Below are 24,081 nucleotides of genomic sequence, written 5' to 3' on the forward strand. Positions count from 1 at the left end.
GTTTACAGGAGTGGGGGGCACAGGAGGCCGGTTCATGCACAGGAGGCCGGGTGTGTACAGGAGGTGTGGGGGCACAGGAGGCCGGTTCATGCACAGGAGGCCGGGGTGTGTACAGGAGGTGTGGGGGGGCACAGGAGGCCGGTTCATGTACAGGAGGCCGGGGTGTGTACAGATGGTGTCGGGGGCACTGGAGGCCGGGGTGTGTACAGGAGGCCGGGGGCACAGGAGGTGTCGGGGGCACTGGAGGCCGGGGTGTGTACAGGAGGCCGGGGTATGCACAGGAGGCTGGTTCATGCACAGGAGGCCGGGGTGTGTACAGGAGGTGTGGGGGGCACAGGAGGCCGGTGTGTGTACAGGAGGCCGGGGTGTGTACAGGAGGTGTCGGGGGCACTGGAGGCCGGGGTGTGTACAGGAGGCCGGGGTGTGTACAGGAGGCTGGTTCATGCACAGGAGGCCGGGGTGTGTACAGGAGGCCGGGGGTACAGAAGGTGTCGGGGGCACAGGAGGCCGGGGTGTGTACAGGAGGTGTCGGGGGCACAGGAGGCCGGGGTGTGCACAGGAGGTGTCGGGGGCACTGGAGGCTGGCGTGTGTACAGGAGGTGTGGGGGGCCACAGGAGGCCGGGGTGTGTACAGAAGGTGTGGGGGGCACAGGAGGCCGGGGTGTGTACAGGAGGTGTCGGGGGCACAGGAGGCCGGTGAGTGTACAGGAGGCCGGGGTGTGTACAGGAGGTGTCGGGGGCACTGGAGGCCGGGGTGTGTACAGGAGGCCGGGGGCACAGGAGGTGTCGGGGGCACTGGAGGCCGGGGTGTGTACAGGAGGCCGGGGTATGCACAGGAGGCTGGTTCATGCACAGGAGGCCGGGGTGTGTACAGGAGGTGTGGGGGGCACAGGAGGCCGGTGTGTGTACAGGAGGCCGGTGTGTGTACAGGAGGTGTGGGGGGCACAGGAGGCCGGGTGTGTACAGGAGGTGTGGGGGGCACAGGAGGCCGGTGTGTGTACAGGAGGCCGGTGTGTGTACAGGAGGTGTGGGGGGCACAGGAGGCCGGGTGTGTACAGGAGGTGTGGGGGGCACAGGAGGCCGGTGTGTGTACAGGAGGCCGGTGTGTGTACAGGAGGTGTGGGGGGCACAGGAGGCCGGTTCATGCACAGGAGGCCGGTTCATGCACAGGAGGCCGGGTGTGTACAGGAGGCCGGGGTGTGTACAGGAGGCTGGTTCATGCACAGGAGGCCGGGGTGTGTACAGGAGGTGTGGGGGGCACAGGAGGCCGGTTCATGCACAGGAGGCCGGGTGTGTACAGGAGGTGTGGGGGGCACAGGAGGCCGGTGTGTGTACAGGAGGCCGGTGTGTGTACAGGAGGTGTGGGGGGCACAGGAGGCCGGGTGTGTACAGGAGGTGTGGGGGGCACAGGAGGCCGGTGTGTGTACAGGAGGCCGGTGTGTGTACAGGAGGTGTGGGGGGCACAGGAGGCCGGTTCATGTACAGGAGGCCGGGGTGTGTACAGGAGGCTGGTTCATGCACAGGAGGCCGGGGTGTGTACAGGAGGTGTGGGGGGCACAGGAGGCCGGTTCATGCACAGGAGGCCGGGTGTGTACAGGTGGTGTGGGGGGCACAGGAGGCCGGTTCATGTACAGGATTCCCTGTTACCACACAACCAATATGGCGGCTGATGTTGCCTAGCAACTACAAGCAAGCTACAGTTGTGCGGGATGTTTACGATGAGCTGTCACTGGGAGGCCCCGCCCCACTCTTCTCATTGGTCAGTGCTGCAGCGACTTCCTCACACTGCTTCTCTTGCGAGTGGGTTAAGCCGCCCTCTTGTAACACCGCCCCTCATTAGCCCGTCAGGCCCCGCCCCCTGCGCTGTATGGCTAGATTCTGGCCAGGTGCCTGCGGCTCCTGAGGGCTGACTCCTCCCACTGCTGCTGATTGGCTGTGTGAGAAGCCGCCGCTCTCTGATTGGCTGAAGTCTCACTAGGCATGCTCTTCTTCCATGTGTCCCCGCCGCGCCGCCCGCATCCACCGGAGCCCCGGGGGCCCCTCCAGCCGAGCGTGGAGCTCGAAGCACCGCTCCCTGCTGATGCTCGGGCTCGGGGTGCTGCTGGGAGCCGGAGTACTACTGTGGGAGCAGTGGGGCGAGAATGAGACGCGGGCTGAGGAGCCCGTCAGAGGAGGGCAAGAGGTGCGGGAGTGCGGCTGCGCAGCCGGCGTGCCCTGCGGGGGGAGGGGTCACATGGGGGGTGAGAGGTCACATGGGGGTGAGAGGTCACATGGATGGTGCACAGGGGAGGAGGTGACGGGTCACATGGGGGTGCGGCGGTGGAGGTGACGGGTCGCATGGGGGTGCGGCGGTGGAGGTGACGGGTCGCATGGGGTGTGAGGTGACGAGTCGCATGGGGGTGCGGCTGAGGAGGTGACGGGTCGCATGGGGGTGCGGCGGAGGAGGTGACGGGTCGCATGGGGTGCGGCGGAGGAGGTGACGGGTCGCATGGGGGTGTGGAGGTGACGGGTCGCATGGGGGTGCGGCTGAGGAGGTGACGGGTCGCATGGGGGTGCGGCGGAGGAGGTGACGGGTCGCATGGGGGGTGCGGCGGAGGAGGTGACGGGTCGCATGGGGGGTGTGGCGGAGGAGGTGACGGGTCGCATGGGGGTGCGGCGGAGGAGGTGACGGGTCGCATGGGGGTGCGGCGGAGGAGGTGACGGGTCGCATGGGGGGTGCGGCGGAGGAGGTGACGGGTCGCATGGGGGTGCGGCGGAGGAGGTGACGGGTCGCATGGGGGTGCGGAGGAGTGACGGGTCGCATGGGGGTGCGGCGGTGGAGGTGACGGGTCGCATGGGGGTGCGGCGGTGGAGGTGACGGGTCGCATGGGGTGTGGAGGTGACGGGTCGCATGGGGGTGCGGCTGAGGAGGTGACGGGTCGCATGGGGGTGCGACGGAGGAGGTGACGGTCGCATGGGGGTGCGGCGGAGGAGGTGACGGGTCGCATGGGGGTGCGGCGGAGGAGGTGACGGGTCGCATGGGGGTGTGGAGGTGACGAGTCGCATGGGGGTGCGGCTGAGGAGGTGACGGGTCCGCATGGGGGTGCGGCGGAGGAGGTGACGGGTCGCATGGGGGGTGCGGCGGAGGAGGTGACGGGTCGCATGGGGGTGCGGCGGAGGAGGTGACGGGTCGCATGGGGGTGCGGCGGAGGAGGTGACGGGTCGCATGGGGGGTGCGGCGGTGGAGGTGACGGGTCGCATGGGGGTGCGGCGGAGGAGGTGACGGGTCGCATGGGGGTGCGGCGGTGGAGGTGACGGGTCCGCATGGGGGTGCGGCGGAGGAGGTGACGGGTCGCATGGGGGTGCGGCGGAGGAGGTGACGGGTCGCATGGGGGTGCGGCGGTGGAGGTGACGGGTCGCATGGGGGTGCGGCGGTGGAGGTGACGGGTCGCATGGGGGTGCGGCGGAGGAGGTGACGGGTCGCATGGGGGTGCGGCGGTGGAGGTGACGGGTCGCATGGGGGTGCGGCGGAGGAGGTGACGGGTCGCATGGGGGTGCGGCGGAGGAGGTGACGGGTCGCATGGGGGTGCGGCGGAGGAGGTGACGGGTCGCATGGGGGTGCGGCGGTGGAGGTGACGGGTCGCATGGGGGTGCGGCGGAGGAGGGTGACGGGTCGCATGGGGGTGCGGCGGTGGAGGTGACGGGTCGCATGGGGGTGCGGCGGTGGAGGTGACGGGTCGCATGGGGGTGCGGCGGTGGAGGTGACGGGTCGCATGGGGGTGTGGCGGTGGAGGTCACGAGTCGCATGGGGGTGCGGCTGCGTGGCCGGCGTGCCCTGCGGGGGGAGGGGTCACATGGGGGGGTTAAGGGGTCACATGGGGTGAGAGGTCACATGGGGGGGAGAGGTCATATGGAGGGTGCACAGGGGGGGAGGGGTCACATGGGGGGAGAGGTCATATGGATGGTGCACAGGGGGGGAGAGGTCACAGAGTGTATGAGAGGTCACATGGGGGGTGCGGAGGAGGTGACGGGTCACATGGGGGGTGTGGCGGAGATGACGGGCCACATGGGGGGTGCGGAGGAGGTGACGGGCCACATGGGGGGTGCGGCGGAGGAGATGACGGGCCACATGGGGGGTGCGGAGGAGGTGACGGGCCACATGGGGGGTGCGGCGGAGGAGGTGACGGGCCACATGGGGGGTGCGGCGGAGGTGACGGGTCACATGGGGGGTGCGGCGGAGATGACTGGTCACATGGGGGGTGCGGCGGAGGTGACGGGTCACATGGGGGTGCGGCGGCGGAGGTGACGGGTCACATGGGGGGTGCGGAGGTGACGGGCACATGGGGGGTGCGGCGGAGGAGTTGACAGGGTCACATGGAGGGTGCGGCGGAGGTGACGGGTCACATGGGGGGTGCGGAGGAGGTGACGGGTCACATGGGGGGTGCGGAGGAGGTGACGGGTCACATGGGGGTGCGGAGGAGGTGACGGGTCACATGGGGGGTGCTGCGGTGGAGGTGACGGGTGTAGAGTAACTCTTGCTGTTCCTCAGGTGCGCCCCAGGCCTCTGTCCTCCGCCCGGCTCAGGGATCTGATGTCAGCGGTCAGCGTGGATCGCATGTGGTCATCATTCTTACGGCCGATGCTGGTTGAGCGTTCTCCCGGGACCCCCGGAAACCGCCTGATGAGAGAGGTGAGAGCTGCGGTGACGGATGTGTGGGGGTGTGGTCTCTGATCGGTGACTACCTTCCTGCTCTCTGGTTGTGGGGGGGCGTGGTCTCTGGTCGGTGACTACCTTCCTGCTCTCTGGTTATCTGGGGGCGTGTTCTCTGGTCGGTGACTACCTTCCTGCTCTCTGGTTGTCAGGGGGCGTGGTCTCTGGTCGGTGACTACCTTCCTGCTCTCTGGTTGTGGGGGGCGTGGTCTCTGGTCGGTGACTACCTTCCTGCTCTCTGGTTGTGGGGGGGCGTGGTCTCTGGTCGGTGACTACCTTCCTGCTCTCTGGTTGTCTGGGGGCGTGGTCTCTGGTCGGTGACTACCTTCCTGCTCTCTGGTTGTTTGGGGGCGTGGTCTCTGGTCGGTGACTACTTTCCTGCTCTCTGGTTGTCTGGGGGCATGGTCTCTAGTCAGTGACTACCTTCCTGCTCTCTGGTTGTCGGGGGGGCGTGGTCTCTGGTCGGTGACTACCTTCCTGCTCTCTGGTTGTCTGGGGCCGTGGTCTCTGGTCTGTGACTACCTTCCTGTGGTCTGGGGGCGTGGTCTCTGGTCGGTGACTACCTTCCTGCTCTCTGGTTGTGGGGGTGTGGTCTCTGGTCGGTGACTACCTTCCTGCTCTCTGGTTGTCTGGGGGGCCGTGGTCTCTGGTCGGTGACTACCTTCCTGCTCTCTGGTTGTCTGGGGGCGTGGTCTCTGGTCGGTGACTACCTTCCTGCTCTCTGGTTGTCTGGGGGCGTGGTCTCTGGTCGGTGACTACCTTCCTGCTCTCTGGTTGTCTGGGGGGCGTGGTCTCTGGTCGGTGACTACCTTCCTGCTCTCTGGTTGTCTGGGGGCGTGGTCTCTGGTCGGTGACTACCTTCCTGCTCTCTGGTTGTCTGGGGGCGTGGTCTCTGGTCGGTGACTACCTTCCTGCTCTCTGGTTGTCTGGGGGCGTGGTCTCTGGTCGGTGACTACCTTCCTGCTCTCTGGTTGTCTGGGGGGCCGTGGTCTCTGGTCGGTGACTACCTTCCTGCTCTCTGGTTGTCTGGGGGCGTGGTCTCTGGTCGGTGACTACCTTCCTGCTCTCTGGTTGTCTGGGGGGCGTGGTCTCTGGTCGGTGACTACCTTCCTGCTCTCTGGTTGTCTGGGGGCGTGGTCTCTGGTCGGTGACTACCTTCCTGCTCTCTCATCCGCAGCTCATCTCCCGTCACCTGCGCTCGCTGACTGCCCAGTGGACGGTAGAATTTGACCTGTTCGATGCGCTCACCCCGCGGGGCTCCCTGCGTTTTGGAAGTGTTGTGGCCACCCTGGACCCCGGGGCCCGGCGCCGCCTGGTGTGTGCCTGTCACCTGGACTCCAAGTGGTTTCCTGTGGACGGGAGGGGGCGTCCGTTTGTCGGGGCCACTGACTCTGCCGTGCCCTGCTCCCTGATCCTGGAGGCGGTGACTGCACTGGACGCCCAACTGCGACGACTGAAGGACAAGGTGAGCGCCGCGTCCGTCATCCTCCTCCAGATGTGTCAACCAATCAGAGCTCAGCAGAAGACTGGAGCGCCGATCCTGATTGGTTGCTGGATGAAAACAGCTGGATGATGGCAGAGCCGTAAAAGTCTGTATGTTTGCTGTATATGTAGCCTCCTATATACACCGGCCTCCTGTATATGTCGCCTCCTATATACACCGGCCTCCTGTATATGTCGCCTCCTATATACACCGGCCTCCTGTATATGTAGCCTCCTATATACACCGGCCTCCTGTATATGTCGCCTCCTATATACACCGGCCTCCTGTATATGTCGCCTCCTATATACACCGGCCTCCTGTATATGTCGCCTCCTATATACACCGGCCTCCTGTATATGTCGCCTCCTATATACACCGGCCTCCTGTATATGTCGCCTCCTATATACCCCGGCCTCCTGTATATGTAGCCACCTTTATACACCGGCCTCCTGTATATGTAGCCTTCTATATTCCCTGGCCTCTTGTATATGTAGCCTCCTATATACACCGGCCTCCTGTATATGTAGCCTCCTATATACAACGGCCTCCTGTATATGTAGCCTCCTATATACAACGGCCTCCTGTATATGTAGCCTCCTATATACAACGGCCTCCTGTATATGTAGCCTCCTTTAAACACTGGACTCCTGTATGCCGTATATATTTAGCCTCCTATATACATCGGCCTCCTGTATATGTAGCCTCCTATATACCCCGGCCTCCTGTATATGTAGCCACCTTTATACACCGGCCTCTTGTATATGTAGCCTCCTATATACCCCGGCCTCCTGTATATACAGACTCCGCTCACCGTTTCATCCGTTTCTCCAGGGTTCCCCGCTGACGCTGCAGCTCTTTTTCCTGGATGGTGAGGAGGCATTCGGTGATTGGACAGAGACCGATTCCCTGTACGGTGCCCGGCACTTAGCGCAGCGCCTGCACAGTGAGCCTGCACCAGGAGGAACTGGAACCAAGCTGGATGCTATGGTGAGAGTCTGGCTGCATGCAGCCTCCACATACAGAAAGCATAGAGTCCTCGCAGGTTGTCAGAAACCTCCACTGAGCGGTGTCATAGAGACCTGCCTGCACACTGTGTGACCGCCATACATCTCCTGCCTGCACACTATGTGAACGCCGCCGACACTCCACAGCTCTGCTTGCCTCCTCTTCGCGGTCAGGACATAGTGCGAGCTTACATGCACTATGTCCTGATGATGTGTGTACGTCAGGATCCAGTGCAGCGCGGTGACGGTGGGAGACCACAGAGCCTGAGTAATAGCAAGCGCTTCACTGACGCTCCGTGGTCACGTGGTGCAATCTAATCCTCAATGGCAAAAATTAGCATTGAGGATTTTTCTGTGTCGAGTTACTCAAATTCATCGAGTAATAGTTGCAGCCCTAGTCCTGTCACTTTACCCCCCTTCCACAGGGGGAGTAGTTACTCTACCTTAGGATACCATATATCTTGTCGTGTTACCCCCCCCTTCCATAGGGAAGCCATTGCACTACCACTGGTTGCTGTCCATCTTGGAGTAATTGTGTTTCTACTGGATACTCTACATCCGGTATTACCCTTCCTCCAACAAGAGGATTACTTGCGCTACCACTGGAAATGTTACATCTTATTGCGTTACCCCCTCTCCGGGTGGAGTAATTACACTACCATTGTCTACTGCGATTCCTCCCCCACTACGTCTTTGTCGCGATACCCCCCCTTTCCACAGGTGGAAAATTTGCAAGAGACAGTACCTACTATTGCCTTCCCCCCTTTAACAGGTGGCATGTGGGCACTACCAGTGATACTGTGATTACTATCGCACTAGTCCCTTCGTCGGGTAGTCCCTACTACTAGGCTACTACTGTGTGACCCCTTCTCGGGGGCAGTATTTGTGCTGGCTCTAGATGCCCTGGATACTACTGTGTGACCCCTTCTCGGGGGCAGTATTTGTGCTGGCTCTAGATACCCTGGGTTCTACTGTGTGACCCCTTCTCGGGGGCAGTATTTGTGCTGGCTCTAGATGCCCTGGATACTACTGTGTGACCCCTTCTCGGGGGCAGTATTTGTGCTGGCTCTAGATACCCTGGCTTCTACTGTGTGACCCCTTCTCGGGGGCAGTATTTGTGCTGGCTCTAGATACCCTGGCTTCTACTGTGTGACCCCTTCTCGGGGGCAGTATTTGTGCTGGCTCTAGATGCCCTGGATACTACTGTGTGACCCCTTCTCGGGGGCAGTATTTGTGCTGGCTCTAGATGCCCTGGATACTACTGTGTGACCCCTTCTCGGGGGCAGTTTTGTGCTGGCTCTAGATACCCTGGATTCTACTGTGTGACCCTGTAACAGATTACCTGGCACCCCCACTGAGTACCTCCGTTGCTGGATGCTCCTAGCGTTTCCTGAGGTCTCCAAGCACTCTGGCAGACACCACCATCACCGAACCGAAGAAGCAGATAAATCCTCTCAAGCATATGAATGCTGTAGACAGTGGAATAGGAACCATACGAATAGGTTTACACTCCTAGCAGTCAAACTGGGACAGCATACCATAAATCCTCCCCCAAGAATGAGACGACACTTCACCTTGAGGGTTAAAACAGGAACTGACTGTACTTGCACGTACAGCCTCTTTTATTCACAAACCACCAACATAGTACTGCCCACAGGGTTTTGAAATACAACCAATCAATATATTACAACACATACAATATAAGTACAGCAACCAATCGTTCACGCCCCTAGGGGACCAGAAGGGAGACTGCGACACAGGACAGATACAACATATCCCCACAATGCATCATGGTTTCCTCCTCTCTGCCCTGGAGACAACCGAGGAGCAATCCAATTATCTCTCAGGACAAAGGGAAATCGCCAATACACATGTGGAGACAACAGGACAGACATCACCATTTAAACACACAATGGGACAATAGAAACACACCCAGCATATTCCTCCCCTCTGCTTAGGAGATAATTGAGTCAATTTCTGTATCTACCCAACCATCTCCTACGCTGAAAAGTTACACCTCTCATAAATTGCCACAACTTTGTGAGCCTACATTGTACATACACATAACCCACATGAACCCAACCAGTATAACTTGGGGACAAACCCATCCAAAATTCACTTGAATAGGTTCAGGGGTTTAAAAGTTAGTAAAAGTATCTTAAAGGGCCGTAATCCTGAGGCAAGAGGCTGGTAAACAGGCCTCTCCAAAACCCAGTGGCGAGGTTGGTTTTGCCATACATCTCCCCCTCCCAGGGAAGACTAACCAGATACCTGACCTCACGGTCAGTACCTGAGAAGTCTGGCAGTCCAACCACAACCCAATACTGGACCTGTTGAATCTTGGGGCCTGGCTCTGTTCTGTATGTCCCCAGCTGTTGAGTAGCGAATCTGCTACTCCTTGCTTCCTTGTAGTTCTCCAGCTTGGAGATGTAGGTACTTGGTGGGCAGAGGCCGACTGCGCTCTGCCCAGATGCCAGCTCTTCCAGCTGGGGTAGCCTAGTGGGGAGTCAGCCTCTGGACAAGAGGATAGGGGAGGGCAGAGGCCAACTGCGCTCTGCCCAGATGCCAGCTCTTCAGCTGGGGTAGCCGGTGGGGAGTCAGCCTCTGGACAAGAGGATAGGGGAGGGCAGAGGCTGACTGTGCCTCTGCCCTGATGCCAGCTCTTCTGCTGGGGTGAGGGGGGTACAAGCCAGTCCTGTAACAAGGGGGTTGGTGGAGCAGAGGCTAGCGGCTCTCTGCCCTGATGCCAGCTCTTCCGCTAGGAAGAGATCAGTGGGTATTGCAGGCTCATCCCCTGCCCCCAGAACTCAGTTGGAGAGATCAGTGGGTATCGCAGGCTCATCCCCTGTCCCCAGAACTTGGTTGGGAAGGGGAGGGCTCGCTTACCTCCTCCTCCTGGCATCCCTGTGGAGATGGCTGGAGATCTGGACCAACCGTCCAGCATCCCTGTGGGACTGGCACCGAACCCACGGTCTCATCTTCGCCCGTGTAGAGGGGTTTGTGTTCCCTTTTCCCGGTATCTCTGGCTGCTGTTGGAAGGTGAGGCCGGTTGCCTCTCCTCCCCAGGACTCTGGTTGCTGTAGGGCAGAGGGACCCAGCATCTCCTCCCCCTGGAACTCAGGTTGCCGCTGGGGAGAGAGACCGGTTGTCTCCTCTCCCTGTGATATGCACTGCCGTTGGAGATCTGAGCAGGCGGCCCAGCATCCTTGTAGGGGCCGGTAGAGAGACCTCAGTCCCATCTCCACCTGCCATCTGTAGGTCATCCCAGGACCAGTCTGTGAGATCCCTCAACATTTTGCGAGTAAGGACCACCTGTGTCCACACCTGGCAACTCCGGCTGCTGTTGAGGGTCTGGGCCAGCTGCCCAGCATCCCGGTGGAGAGCCCTCGGTCCCGTCTCCACCTGCCTGTTGTGGTTCCTCACAGGACCAGTCTATGAGGAACCCCTACTTCAGGTTTCTCTGGCCGCCTCAGGGGGAGACTGCTAACCTCCTCGGATGCAGCCTCTGCTCGGCTGCTGTAACACTCCTTCCACTGGGCAATTTCTCTCTCTTTTGCCAGTCGGAATTCTCGTTCAATCCTTGCGTGTCGCTTGGCTGTGACCTGGTTCCAGATGGCCTGGCATATATCCATGGACACATTATCTCCATACTGGGCCACTCGCTGCCTCACCTCAGCCAGCCAGTCATCTTTAGAGCCTTCCATACTTGTCTGCTCCAAGTCGCTGGATACCTCTGCTCCCAGGGGCGCTGCACGAGTGCTAGCGTTGCCCTCAATTTGTAACTCCACATGTTACCGGTGTCTCTGAGCTGCTTCTCCTCGCACTAGGACGCCATCCATTGGTGGCACTGCTTGCCACCAATGTAACAGATCACCTGGCACCCCGACTGAGTACCTCCGTTGCTGGATGCTCCTAGCGTTTCCTGAGGTCTCCAAGCACTCTGGCAGACACCACCATCACCGAACCGAAGAAGCATATAAATCCTCTCAAGCATATGAAGGCTGTAGACAGTGGAATAGAAAACCATACGAATAGGTTTACGCTCCTAGCAGTCAAACTGGAACAGCATACCATAAATCCTCCCCCAAGAATGAGACGACACTTCACCTTGAGGGTTAAAACAGGAACTGACTGTACTTGCACGTACAGCCTCTTTTATTCACAAACCGCAAACATAGTACTGCCCACAGGGTTTTGAAATACAACAATCAATATATTACAACACATACAATGTAAGTACAGCAACCAATCGTTCACGCCCCTAGGGGACCAGAAGGGAGACTGCGACACAGAACAGATATGTAGCAATTCAGGATACAGACACAACATATCCCCACAATGCATCATGGTTTCCTCCTCGCTGCCCTGGAGACACCCGAGGAGCAATGCAATTATCTCTCAGGACAAAGGGAAATCGCCAATACACATGTGGAGACAACAGGACAGACATCACCATTTAAACACACAATGGGACAATGGAACAATAGAAACACACCCAGCATATTCCTCCCCTCTGTCTAGGAGAAAATTGAGTCAATTTCTGTATCTACCCAACCATCTCCTAAGCTGAAAAGTTACCTCTCATAAATTGCCACAACTTTGTGAGCCTACATTGTACATACACCTAACCCACATAAACCCAACCAGTATAACTTTGGGACAAACCCATCCAAAATTCACTTGAATAGGTTCAGGGGTTTTAAAAGTAAGTAAAAGTATCTCAAAGGGCCGTAATCCTGAGGCAAGAGGCTGGCAACCAGCCCCCTCCAAAACACTGTGGCGAGGTTGGTTTCGTCACAGACCCCTTCTCGGGGGCAGTATTTGTGCTGGCTCTAGATACCCTGGATACTAATGTGTGACCCCTTCTCGGGGGCAGTATTTGTGCTGGCTCTAGATGCCCTGGATACTACTGTGTGACCCCCTTCTCGGGGGCAGTATTTGTGCTGGCTCTAGATACCCTGGATACTACTGTGTGACCCCTTCTCGGGGGCAGGTTTGTGCTGGCTCTAGATGCCCTGGATACTACTGTGTGACCCCCTTCTCGGGGGCAGTATTTGTGCTGGCTCTAGATACCCTGGATACTACTGTGTGACCCCTTCTCGGGGGCAGTATTTGTGCTGGCTCTAGATACCCTGGCTTCTACTGTGTGACCCCTTCTCGGGGGCAGTATTTGTGCTGGCTCTAGATACCCTGGATACTACTGTGTGACCCCTTCTCGGGGGCAGGTTTGTGCTGGCTCTAGATGCCCTGGATACTACTGTGTGACCCCCTTCTCGGGGGCAGTATTTGTGCTGGCTCTAGATACCCTGGATACTAATGTGTGACCCCTTCTCGGGGGCAGTATTTGTGCTGGCTCTAGATACCCTGGCTTCTACTGTGTGACCCCTTCTCGGGGGCAGTATTTGTGCTGGCTCTAGATACCCTGGATACTACTGTGTGACCCCTTCTCGGGGGCAGGTTTGTGCTGGCTCTAGATGCCCTGGATACTACTGTGTGACCCCCTTCTCGGGGGCAGTATTTGTGCTGGCTCTAGATACCCTGGATACTAATGTGTGACCCCTTCTCGGGGGCAGTATTTGTGCTGGCTCTAGATACCCTGGCTTCTACTGTGTGACCCCTTCTCGGGGGCAGTATTTGTGCTGGCTCTAGATACCCTGGATACTACTGTGTGACCCCTTCTCGGGGGCAGGTTTGTGCTGGCTCTAGATACCCTGGATACTACTGTGTGACCACCTTCTCGGTCCCTGTCTCTCTCTGGTGACGGGGTCCACGTTCTTCCTTCTCACAGGTCGCATTGCCACTCGGTACTGGATGGGTAGTTTTGCGCATATTGCCTTCTGCTCTGCGCTGACATTGCGTGCGGTGGCCGTTCACCCTTCCGCTGGTCCTAGGTGTTGGACTCTACATTTGCTTCTTCCGCAGGTGGAGCTTTTGCCCATGTTCTGCTAGCAATGGCGGCTGTGGCTCCCACAGGTTTGTCTTGGCTCTTGATACGGTTGCCGATAAGTCCTTTTTCCCCTGAAGGCACTGATCTGTTGCGTGATGGGACGGCTTCTGGTGTGAACTGGTACTGATTTCCTTAGCTGACATAACCTGCTCGTTTCTCTGGCACTTGTCTACCCCATTGTCCCATCACAGGTTGGGCATTGGCGCTGCCAGTGGATGCTGGGGTGGTATTGACATAGCCTCTTTTAGGAGATTGAGTAATTGCATACGTGGTTCACTTCTGTGAGTCGTCTGCATCGCTCCCCGCACCAGACGGAGTGGTGGTACTGTCTTGTCACCAGTAATGGTTTATTCGTCGCTAATGAGCAACACCATATCAACATGTTGGCGCTCGGGGCGATTCTTCTAGCTCTGACTCTGCACTCAGATGTTGGTAGCCCAACCAGTCTGGATTCAGTCTGGCAGGGTGGTGGCCTACCTAAATCGCCAAAGAGGGACTCGCAGCCATGTCTAAACAGAAGAGACGCCAAAGATCTTCAAGTGGGCAAAGGAGGCACTTCCAGCTCTGTCAGCAGTCCGCATCCCAGGGGTGGACAAATGGATAGCGGACCTCCTCAGTGGGGAACGTGTGAAGCCCAGAGAATTGTCCCTGACATTTTCGACAGTCTGCAACAACTGGGGGGACACTGGACGTTGAGCCAATGGCATCCAGGTTGAAAAACACGGTGCCAAACTTCATTGTCCGATCTGGAACCCCTAGTGCAGGTTCATACTCATGTACATATATATACACATGTATATTCCACCCCAACGCCCCTCCCCCCCGCTCCCTAGGGTCCTCAATAAGATTACAGCAGGGGAGGCCCAGCAATCGTCCTCGTTTCTGATATTTATTGGTCTAGATAGACGGTCATGGCACACTGATCTGGTGGCTCTGCTATCAGACATCACATGGCCACTTCCCTCCAGGAAAGATGATCTCTCCCAAGATCCGTTCTTCCACCCGCATTCAGACACACTTTGTTTAATGGTTTGGAATCTGACCACTGGTAGGAAGCAGACTTCCTCCAAGATATGCTATCACGCATGTTTGGTCTGTCTTTTATGGGTGGGTGTAACGGATTACCTGGCACCCCGACTGAGTGCCTCCGTTGCTAGATGCTCCTAGTGCTTTCCGAGGACTCCAAGCACTCCACTTGACACCGTACGCCCTGCAGACCCCACGAACCGCCGCAGCTTGGTTGGGGTCTCACCGTCCTCCACCCACGCTGGACCTACGACAAGGCTCCAGGCTCCAGTGGGTGAACCTCTCCTACATCCAGAGAGCAGGAACAGCTCTTACAAGAGCTAGTAGTTATGCCAGGGGAGTATAGCAAATCTTGAGCGTATAGCAATCCCCCAGTTTGATCAGTTATCCAAGCACCAGTCTCAACATGATGAAGGATAAAACAGGAACCTTTATTGAGGGCTACCCGCCCGTATTTATGCAGGTCCCCATCTGGTGGACACGCCCCCAGGGGACCAGAATGGAGACTGCGACACACCGAACAGATACAACACATCCCCACAATGCATCATGGTTTCCTCCTCTCTACCCCAGAGACAACCGAGGGATAATCCAATTATCTCTCAGGACAAAGGGAAAACACCAATACACATGTGGAGACAACAGGACAGACATCACCATTTACACACACAATGTCACACCCTCCCAGCAACCACAGACATTTAACATATCCCCAGATAGCTCAAGTCTGAGTGCATATCATTAGGTGAATGGCACTCAGACCACACGAATACAATTAAACTAGCCATCTGGGTGCCCTCACATGACAAAATACAATTCCAAAGACAGATTTAAGCTGTGCGGCCGGCCTGTCTTCTTTAAAGTTAGTATGGGCCATAATCCTGAGGAAAGAGGCTAGCAACCAGCCCCCTCCAAAACACCGTGGCGAGGTTGGTTTCGTCACACATCTCCCCCTCCCAGGGAAGACTAACCAGATACCTGACCTCACGGTCAGTACCTGAGTTAGTCTGGCAGTCCAACCACAACCCCATACTGGACCTGTTGAATTTTGGGGCCTGGCTCTGTTCTGTATGTCCCCAGCTGTTGAGTGGGCATCTGCGACTCCTTGCTGCCTTGTGGTTCTCCAGCTTGGAGCTGTAGGTACTTGGTGGGCAGAGGCCGACTGGGCTCTGCCCATATGCCAGCTCTTCCGCTGGGGTAGCCTGTGGGAAGTCCGGCTCTGGAGAAGAGGATAGGGGAGGGCAGAGGCCGACTGCGCTCTGCCCAGATGCCAGCTCTTCCGCTGGGGTAGCCTGTGGGAAGTCCGGCTCTGGAGAAGAGGATAGGGGAGGGCAGAGGCCGACTGCGCTCTGCCCAGATGCCAGCTCTTCCGCTGGGATGGGGTCAGGAAATCCTATCCCCAGGACCTTGTTGCAGATCGGCTGTGGAGAGGAGGAATCGCTTACCTCCTCCTCCTGGCATTCCTGCAGGGTTGGTGGGGGATCTGAACCGGCCATCCAGCATCCCGGTAGGCCTGGTGCAGAGACCGCGGTCCCATCTGCACCATCAAAGTTAGGGGTGCTGTCCCCCTGTGGTTGGGGATAGAGACCGGTTGTCTCTTCTCTCTTTACAACACACTGCTGCTGGGGAGTCAGACCGACTGTCTTAACTCTCTGTAACGCTGCCTGGTGCTGGGTAGTGGGTGCGACCATCTCCACTCCTAGTAATGCTGGTTGCTGCAGGGACGGGGGACTGACAATCTCCTCTCCCTGTGATCCTGTCTGCCGCTGGGGAGAGAGACCGGTTGTCATCTCTCCCTGTAAGTTAAGCTGTCGATGGGAAGTCAGACCGACTGTCTGGACTCCAGATAAGGCTGGCTGTAGTTGGGGATCTGGGCCGGCTACCCAGCATCCCTGTAGGGCCGGTGGAGAGACTTCGGTCCCATCTCTACCTGCCGTCGGGAGGTCTTCCCAGAACCAGTCGATGAAGTTCCCTACTTTGGGAGTTGGTAGGGAAGCAGGGGGTATCGCCGGCAAGTCTTCCCAGTTGTAGGAGGGCAGATCTGGCTCTACTTGTCGAGTAGGTTGGGGATGAACGGAGCTGAGCAGGTGTTGGTAGGTCTGCTCCAGCTCCCACTCCCTTGTTACCAGGTGGGTCATGTCTTTGCTCACCTCCCTTCCGTCAGCATAATCATGCATGCCCATCCGGTAGTCGTAGATGTCCCAAAACCTAGACTCCTCCGTGCTGCCAAGATCAATGTCCTCCTCCAAGGCATCCTATAGTAACCCGGGTCCATCATAATCCTCACCCTCGGGTCTGTCGTGCTCAGCCATCCAGGGGGAATGTTGAATGACATGCCACCTTAGGGCCTGGTAAGCGTCCTCTAGCCAAAGCTCCTTACATACCAGGTTCTGGAGCTCTGTTACCCAGTCATCCAGGGGCTGCTCTCCCAAGAGACCCATCCGCATCGCCACACGCTTCTGTAGCCGCTGCTCATAACTGGGGAGACTCTCACCCCGCCGCCGCTAGGCATTTTCCAGGGCATCATACCAGACTTCCTTTCTGTCTGCATCCCTGTAGTCCGCGGCTGCCTCCTCCTCCTCGTCATAGAACGCTGTCCGAAGACTAGCCGATTCCATCCTGCTGTAGCCAGGGGCGCTGTACGGATACTAGCGTTGCCCTCAATATACTCCACGAACTGTGTCTCCGAGCTGCTTCTCCTCACACTAGGACGCCATCCCACTGCTGCCACCAATGTAACGGATCACCTGGCACCCCGACCGGGTACCTCCGTCGATAGATGCTCCTAGTGCTTTCCGAAGACTCCAAGCACTCCACTTGACACCGTACGCACTGCAGACCCCACAAACCGCTGTAGCTTGGTTGGGGTCTCACCGTCCTCCACCCACACTGGACCTACTACAAGGCTCCAGGCTCCAGTGGGTGAACCTCTCCTACAGCCAGAGAGCAGGAACAGCTCTTACAAGAGCTAGTAGTTATGCCAGGGGAGTATAGCAAATCTTGAGCGTATAGCAATCCCCCAGTTTGATCAGTTATCCAAACACCAGTCTCAACATGATGAAGGATAAAACAGGAACACTTTATTGAGGGCTACCCGCCCGTATTTATGCAGGTCCCCATCTGGTGGACACGCCCCCAGGGGACCAGAATGCAGACTGCGACACACCGAACAGATACAACACATCCCCACAATGCATCATGGTTTCCTCCTCTCTGCCCCAGAGACAACCGAGGAATAATCCAATTATCTCTCAGGACAAAGGGGAGATCGCCAATACACATGTGGAGACAACAGGACAGAAATCACCAGTTAAACACACAATGTCACACCCTCCCAGCAACCACAGACATTTAACATATTCCCAGATAGCTCAAGTCTGAGTGCATATCATTAGGTGAATGGCACTCAGAATACACGAATACAATTAAACTAGCCATCTGGGTGCCTCACATGACAAAATACAATTCCAAAGACAGATTTAAGCTGTGCGGCCGGCCTGTGTTCTTTAAAGTTAGTATGGGCCATAATCCTGAGGCAGGAGGCTGGCAACCAGCCCCCTCCAAAACACTGCGGCGAGGTTGGTTTCGTCACAGTGGGTAACTGCCTTCATCCTTTTAGTTTTTCCATTTCTCACATTCGCGCCTCCAGGAAGGCCGAGATCTGGGGTCTGCCCCAAGGTAACTCAGAGGCCAGTTATTGTCCCTTTCCATTTTCCTCAATGCTTCTTGGCTTACATCTTGGCAGTACATACATCTACCCAGGGAGTTGCACATCTGGTGCCCACTACTGTCAGCCTACCCCTTTGGGACCTCACTTAAGTTCTGGACACTCTGCAACTGTTCCCCTTCGAACCCCTCAGGGAGATTCCTCTCCGCCTTCTCTATTGGTGAGCTGTTCTTTCTTGTAATCATCACATCCATACGGCGACTGTCCGAGCTTGCGGCGCTCTCAACTAGGCCTCTGTCACAGGTAATGGGAGGGGAAAACACCAGATAAAACACAGAAGGAAATAGACCGGAGTCTAGGCCTCAAAGCTAAGGGAGAGGGATGGTGACCTCCTAGGGATCCCTAGACCTCTCCCTGACTCCTGCCAATATAGACCCTGAAGGTGGAAATACTCATACACCGGAACCTTAGCCCTGGAGAACCTGGAAATCCCTAGGAGTGGTGGCAGGGAATGAGACTACTGGTTCCTCCCCAGATGAAGGTACCAGCATCTCCCTGAGGCCTAGACAACAACAAACGCAAGGCAACAACAAAATGCAAAACAAAATGCACTTAGCTTAAAGAAGAATGGAGGAGCAGGAGATCCAAAGGAACAACACACCAGCTCAACCAACTCCAGCAGGAAATATTAACTGCATGGTAAGCAGTGTGAGTCATAACTAAAGAGAGTCTCAGTAATGACCACAAGCTGCACCAGACAAGAGGTGTGGTCATTACCAAACAACAACACTGCAAGGAGAAAACATACCCTCAGGTGCCGCCAGTCTCTCAGATCTTCTCACCTCTGTCATGGGAGGGACCGTGACAGCCTCTTTTTCTGATTCTGCATCGGGACAAGGTCGTCCTGGGTCTAATTCCCTCTTTTCAGCAATAGTCCTCTCTTCTGTCTCTCCAGTCCTGGCCCACACCCAGGAGGAAGCACTTCACACCTTGGGCGCCCTTTCACAAATAGGACCTTCTATTCGTGGTCCCTGATCATCCTCGGCGAGGCGTTGTGGCCAGCAAGTCCATTATCGGTCACTGGATCAGGACAGGTTCAGCTAGGCGTCTCGTTCCGAGGGCCCAGCATCACCGCATCGGTTGGCACCTCTTAGGTGGTACAGCATAAGGTCTTCCCCTTTGCAAGTGTGGAGGGCAGCTACTTTGTCCTCTCTACAAACTTTCTCGAAGTTCTTTAGGTGCATACTGTTGCATCCTCTGATCCGGCTCTTGGTCACAGGGTCATGCTTTGTCTTCCCACCCATAGGGGCTGCTCTGGAACGTCCCGAGGTCTTTGCTATGTCCCCCAATGACGCAGACAAGAAAATTGGATTATTTGTTATTCACTGTAAAATCCCTTTCTGGTCTGGTTTATTGGGGAGGCAGCACCCATACGGTGCACTGTGCATGGTTACCCTTTTTGGGTTGCTTTCCCCTTGGTTTGGATACATTATTGGTTGCATAGTCATTTTCCTTATTATCTCATGTTTTTTCTCTTACTGCTTCCGTAAAAACGGATGCGCTTGGTGTCCGCGGGAGGGGTATAGCTCGGTGCCCACAGGAGGGGTACAGCTGGTGGGAGGGGTACAGCTGGTGGGAGGGGTTTGGCTCTGTGCCCACAGGAGGGATACAGCTGGTGGGAGTGGTATAGCTCAGTGCCCGCAGGAGGGGTACAGCTGGTGAGAGGGGTATAGCACAGTGCCCGCAGGAGGGGTACAGCTGGTGGGAGGGGTATAGCTCGGTGTCCGCGGGAGGGGTACAGCTGGTGGGAGGGGTATAGCTCAGTGCCCACAGGAGGAGTACAGCTGATGGGAGGGGTATAGCACAGTGCCCTCAGGAGGGGTATAGCTGGTGGGAGGGGTATAGCACAGTGCCCGCAGGAGGGGTATAGCTGGTGGGAGGGGTATAGCACAGTGCCCGCAGGAGGAGTACAGCTGATGGGAAGGGTATAGCACAGTGCCCGCAGGAGGTGTATAACTGGTGAGAGGGGTATAGCTCAGTGCCCGCAGGAGGGGTATAGCTGGTAGGAGGGGTATAGCACAGTGCCCGCAGGAGGTGTATAACTGGTGAGAGGGGTATAGCACAGTGCCCGCAGGAGGAGTACAGCTGATGGGAAGGGTATAGCACAGTGCCCGCAGGAGGTGTATAACTGGTGGGAGGGGTATAGCTCAGTGCCCGCAGGAGGGGTATAGCTGGTAGGAGGGGTATAGCACAGTGCCCTCAGGAGGGGTATAGCTGGTGGGAGGGGTATAGCTGGTGGGAGGGGTATAGCACAGTGCCCGCAGGAGGGGTATAGCTGGTGGGAGGGGTATAGCTCGGTGTCCGCGGGAGGGGTACAGCTGGTGGGAGGGGTATAGCTCAGTGCCCACAGGAGGAGTACAGCTGATGGGAGGGGTATAGCACAGTGCCCGCAGGAGGGGTATAGCTGGTGGGAGGGGTATAGCACAGTGCCCGCAGGAGGGGTATAGCTGGTGGGAGGGGTATAGCACAGTGCCCGCAGGAGGGGTATAGCTGGTGGGAGGGGTATAGCACAGTGCCCGCAGGAGGAGTACAGCTGATGGGAAGGGTATAGCACAGTGCCCGCAGGAGGTGTATAACTGGTGAGAGGGGTATAGCTCAGTGCCCGCAGGAGGGGTACAGCTAGTGAGAGGGGTACAGCTCAGTGCCCGCAGGAGGGGTACAGCTGGTGAGAGGGGTATAGCTCAGTGCTGGCAGGAGGGGTACAGCTGATGGGAAGGGTATAGCACAGTGCCCACAGGAGGTGTATAACTGGTGAGAGGGGTATAGCTGGTAGGAGGGGTATAGCACAGTGCCCGCAGGAGGGGTACAGCTGGTGAGAGGGGTATAGCTCAGTGCTGGCAGGAGGGGTACAGCCGGTGAGAGGGGTATAGCTCAGTGCTGGCAGGAGGGGTACAGCCGGTGAGAGGGGTATAGCTCAGTCCTGGCAGGAGGGGTACAGCTGATGGGAAGGGTATAGCACAGTGCCCGCAGGAGGTGTATAACTGGTGAGAGGGGTATAGCTGGTAGGAGGGGTATAGCACAGTGCCCGCAGGAGGGGTACAGCTGGTGAGAGGGGTATAGCTCAGTGCTGGCAGGAGGGGTACAGCCGGTGAGAGGGGTATAGCACAGTGCCCGCAGGAGGGGTACAGCTGGTGAGAGGGGTAAAGCTCGGTGCTGGCAGGAGGGGTACAGCTGGTGAGAGGGGTATAGCATAGTGCCCGCAGAAGGGGTACAGCTGGTGAGAGGGGTATAGCTCAGTGCCCGCAGGAGGGGTATAGCTGGTGAGAGGGGTATAGCTCAGTGCCCGCAGGAGGGGTACAGCTGGTGGGAGGGGTATAGCTCAGTGCCCGCAGGAGGGGTACAGCCGGTGAGAGGGGTATAGCACAGTGCCTGCAGGAGGGGGTACAGCTGGTGAGAGGGGTAAAGCTCGGTGCTGGCAGGAGGGGTACAGCTGGTGAGAGGGGTATAGCATAGTGCCCGCAGGAGGGGTACAGCTGATGGGAAGGGTATAGCACAGTGCCCGCAGGAGGGGTACAGCTGGTGAGAGGGGTATAGCTCAGTGCCCGCAGGAGGGGTATAGCTGGTGAGAGGGGTATAGCTCAGTGCCCGCAGGAGGGGTACAGCTGTACCTAAGGTCTCTGCTGTGTCTGCAAATGAATGAGATGAGAAAGGGATTTTACAGTGAGTAACAAAATCTCTTTTCTCTCCTTCCTCACTCATCGGCCATCTTTTCCGCCGATTGTTCCCCGCCATACCGGTCCTCCGGGATCACATGACTGTCGCTCGTCCTTACCTTCCGCGTCACGTGGTTATTGCTAGTAATTAGGATTTCCTCTGTTCGATACGTTTTCTGGTTTATTCATGGATTTTCAATGTTTATCCTCTTACCTTTGATTTCCGGTTCATGGGGCGTATGATTGCGTAGCAAGATGGCGGAGCGCTGCCGGAACGCGAAACCTGACTTATCTGTGTGTTCAATGTCATTATATCCACTGCAATAAATATTTAATCTAGAAGATTCCAGCGCAGCATGCTGTTCCTTCCGGTTCTTCCCCTGTCTTTTCACCACAGAGCACGCTCACTACACTCCTCCATAGGATGTGATGACGGCTCAGCCCCGCCCCTGTCTTTTCACCACAGAGCACGCTCACTACACTCCTCCATAGGATGTGATGACGGCTCAGCCCCTCCTCCTGTCTTTTCACCACAGAGCACGCTCACTACACTCCTCCATAGGATGTGATGACGGCTCAGCCCCTCCTCCTGTCTTTTCACCACAGAGCACGCTCACTACACTCCTCCATAGGATGTGATGGCAGCTCAGCCCCTCCTCCTGTCTTTTCACCACAGAGCACGCTCACTACACTCCTCCATAGGATGTGATGACAGCTCAGCCCCTCCTCCTGTCTTTTCACCACAGAGCACGCTCACTACACTCCCCCCATAGGATGTGATGACGGCTCAGCCCCGCCCCTGTCTTTTCACCACAGAGCACGCTCACTACACTCCCCCCATAGGATGTGATGACAGCTCAGCCCCTCCTCCTGTCTTTTCACCACAGAGCACGCTCACTACACTCCCCCCATAGGATGTGATGACGGCTCAGCCCCGCCCCTGTCTTTTCACCACAGAGCACGCTCACTACACTCCTCCATAGGATGTGATGACGGCTCAGCCCCTCCTCCTGTCTTTTCACCACAGAGCACGCTCACTACACTCCTCCATAGGATGTGATGACGGCTCAGCCCCTCCTCCTGTCTTTTCACCACAGAACACGCTCACTACACTCCTCCATAGGATGTGATGACGGCTCAGCCCCGTCCCTGTCTTTTCACCACAGAGCACGCACACTACACTCCTCCATATGATGTGATGACAGCTCAGCCCCGCCCCCTGTCTTTTCACCACAGAGCACGCTCACTACACTCCTCCATAGGATGTGATGACGGCTCAGCCCCGCCCCTGTCTTTTCACCACAGAGCACGCTCACTACACTCCTCCATAGGATGTGATGACGGCTCAGCCCCGCCCCCTGTCTTTTCACCACAGAGCACGCTCACTACACTCCCCCATAGGATGTGATGACATCTCTGCGCATGTCTGACAGGGTCACATACGTGTTTTCCTATTGCCCTGACCCCTCGGGGGAGTGACGGTGGCTGGTAATGCATAGATCCGTTTTCACACTCCTGTCCGATGGCCGTGAATATCCTCCTTGGTGGTCGTACCACTTTTGGCACTGTCCTAGATTATTTTTGTTCAGTTACTGCCGGTATTCAGCATTTTTACACATTTCTTAATTAAACATCTGTTGTATGGGAAACAGTCAGCAAGGTTGTGGGTGGGGGCCCCATCCCCTACAGTAGGGTCGGGTAGATGATGTCTTTGCCTCCACTCCAGGACCTCTTTGTTCTTCTGGATCTTCTGGGGGCTCCGGAGCCGCTGATCCTCAGCCACTTCTCGGAGACTCGGGGCCACTTCCTGCGGCTCGTTGGTATCGGTGAGTGCGGGGAGCTGTAGGATTTGGGCTGTGTCTTTGTTCTGTCTCATGCTTTCTCCTCTCTTCTGGTCCCAGAGAAGCGGCTCCATGACCTCGGCCTCCTGGATGCTCATCGAGTGGACAGTCCCTACTTCAGGACAGACTTGTACTTCGGCGCAGTGGAGGACGATCACATTCCGTTCCTGCGGCGAGGTCTGAGCTTCTCCTCCGTTGTCCGTGCTCCGGGTTGCTCCCTTCCCCCACTCATTGCATCTCTCCTCTCACGCAGGCGTCCCCGTGCTCCACGTCATCTCAACGCCATTCCCAGCCGTCTGGCACACTCATGACGACACCGAGGAGAATCTTCATCGGCCGACCGTCACCAACTTATGCCGGATCTTTGTCACCTTCCTGGCCGAGACCCTCGCACTGTGATGTGGACAGATCGCGCCGGACGCCTGCTGAAGACGAGCCGTGATCTAAGAACGGAGACGGAAATCTCAGGGGTGTTAATTCTGCAGCTTCAGAGCTGGAATCTCCCAGGATGCTCTGCTGGGTCGGTGTTTGCACAGAGCTTGCATCCTGGGAGGTGTAGTGTCCCCATCCGCTGAGTGTCGGCACCTCCGGATGCAGAGCCTGGAGCGCCGCGCGTCACGTGTATACTGTATGTTCATTATCGCAATGAGCCGGGGTCACATGACTGTTATATGAGGGGTAACTGCAAAAAGAACACCTTCTACAACCGC

The 24,081-nt window shown here is 57.2% G+C and overlaps 1 protein-coding gene across 1 annotated transcript; it reads left to right on the plus strand.

Moving 5' to 3' along the window:
• The first annotated feature begins 1,966 nt into the window (after window positions 1-1,966).
• Window positions 1,967-24,081, plus strand: QPCTL (glutaminyl-peptide cyclotransferase like). The gene is made up of 7 exons (XM_044276348.1): window positions 1,967-2,182; window positions 4,529-4,669; window positions 5,868-6,155; window positions 7,005-7,160; window positions 23,257-23,356; window positions 23,432-23,548; window positions 23,625-24,081. Exons 1-7 carry the CDS (start codon window positions 1,994-1,996, stop codon window positions 23,768-23,770), a joined length of 1,137 nt encoding a protein of 378 aa, XP_044132283.1. The 5' UTR covers window positions 1,967-1,993; the 3' UTR covers window positions 23,771-24,081.

This window comes from Bufo gargarizans, chromosome 1, assembly GCF_014858855.1.
Source record: "Bufo gargarizans isolate SCDJY-AF-19 chromosome 1, ASM1485885v1, whole genome shotgun sequence".
In the NCBI taxonomy this organism is placed as follows: Eukaryota; Metazoa; Chordata; class Amphibia; order Anura; family Bufonidae; genus Bufo; species Bufo gargarizans.

Coding starts and splice junctions, on each gene's coding strand:
- QPCTL (XM_044276348.1), top strand. CDS start 1,994: ATGTGTCCCCGCCGCGCCGCCCGCATCCACCGGAGCCCCGGGGGCCCC. Junction 2,183..4,528: donor CCGTCAGAGGAGGGCAAGAG/GTGCGGGAGTGC, acceptor GCTGTTCCTCAG/GTGCGCCCCAGGCCTCTGTC. Junction 23,549..23,624: donor CATTCCGTTCCTGCGGCGAG/GTCTGAGCTTCT, acceptor CCTCTCACGCAG/GCGTCCCCGTGCTCCACGTC.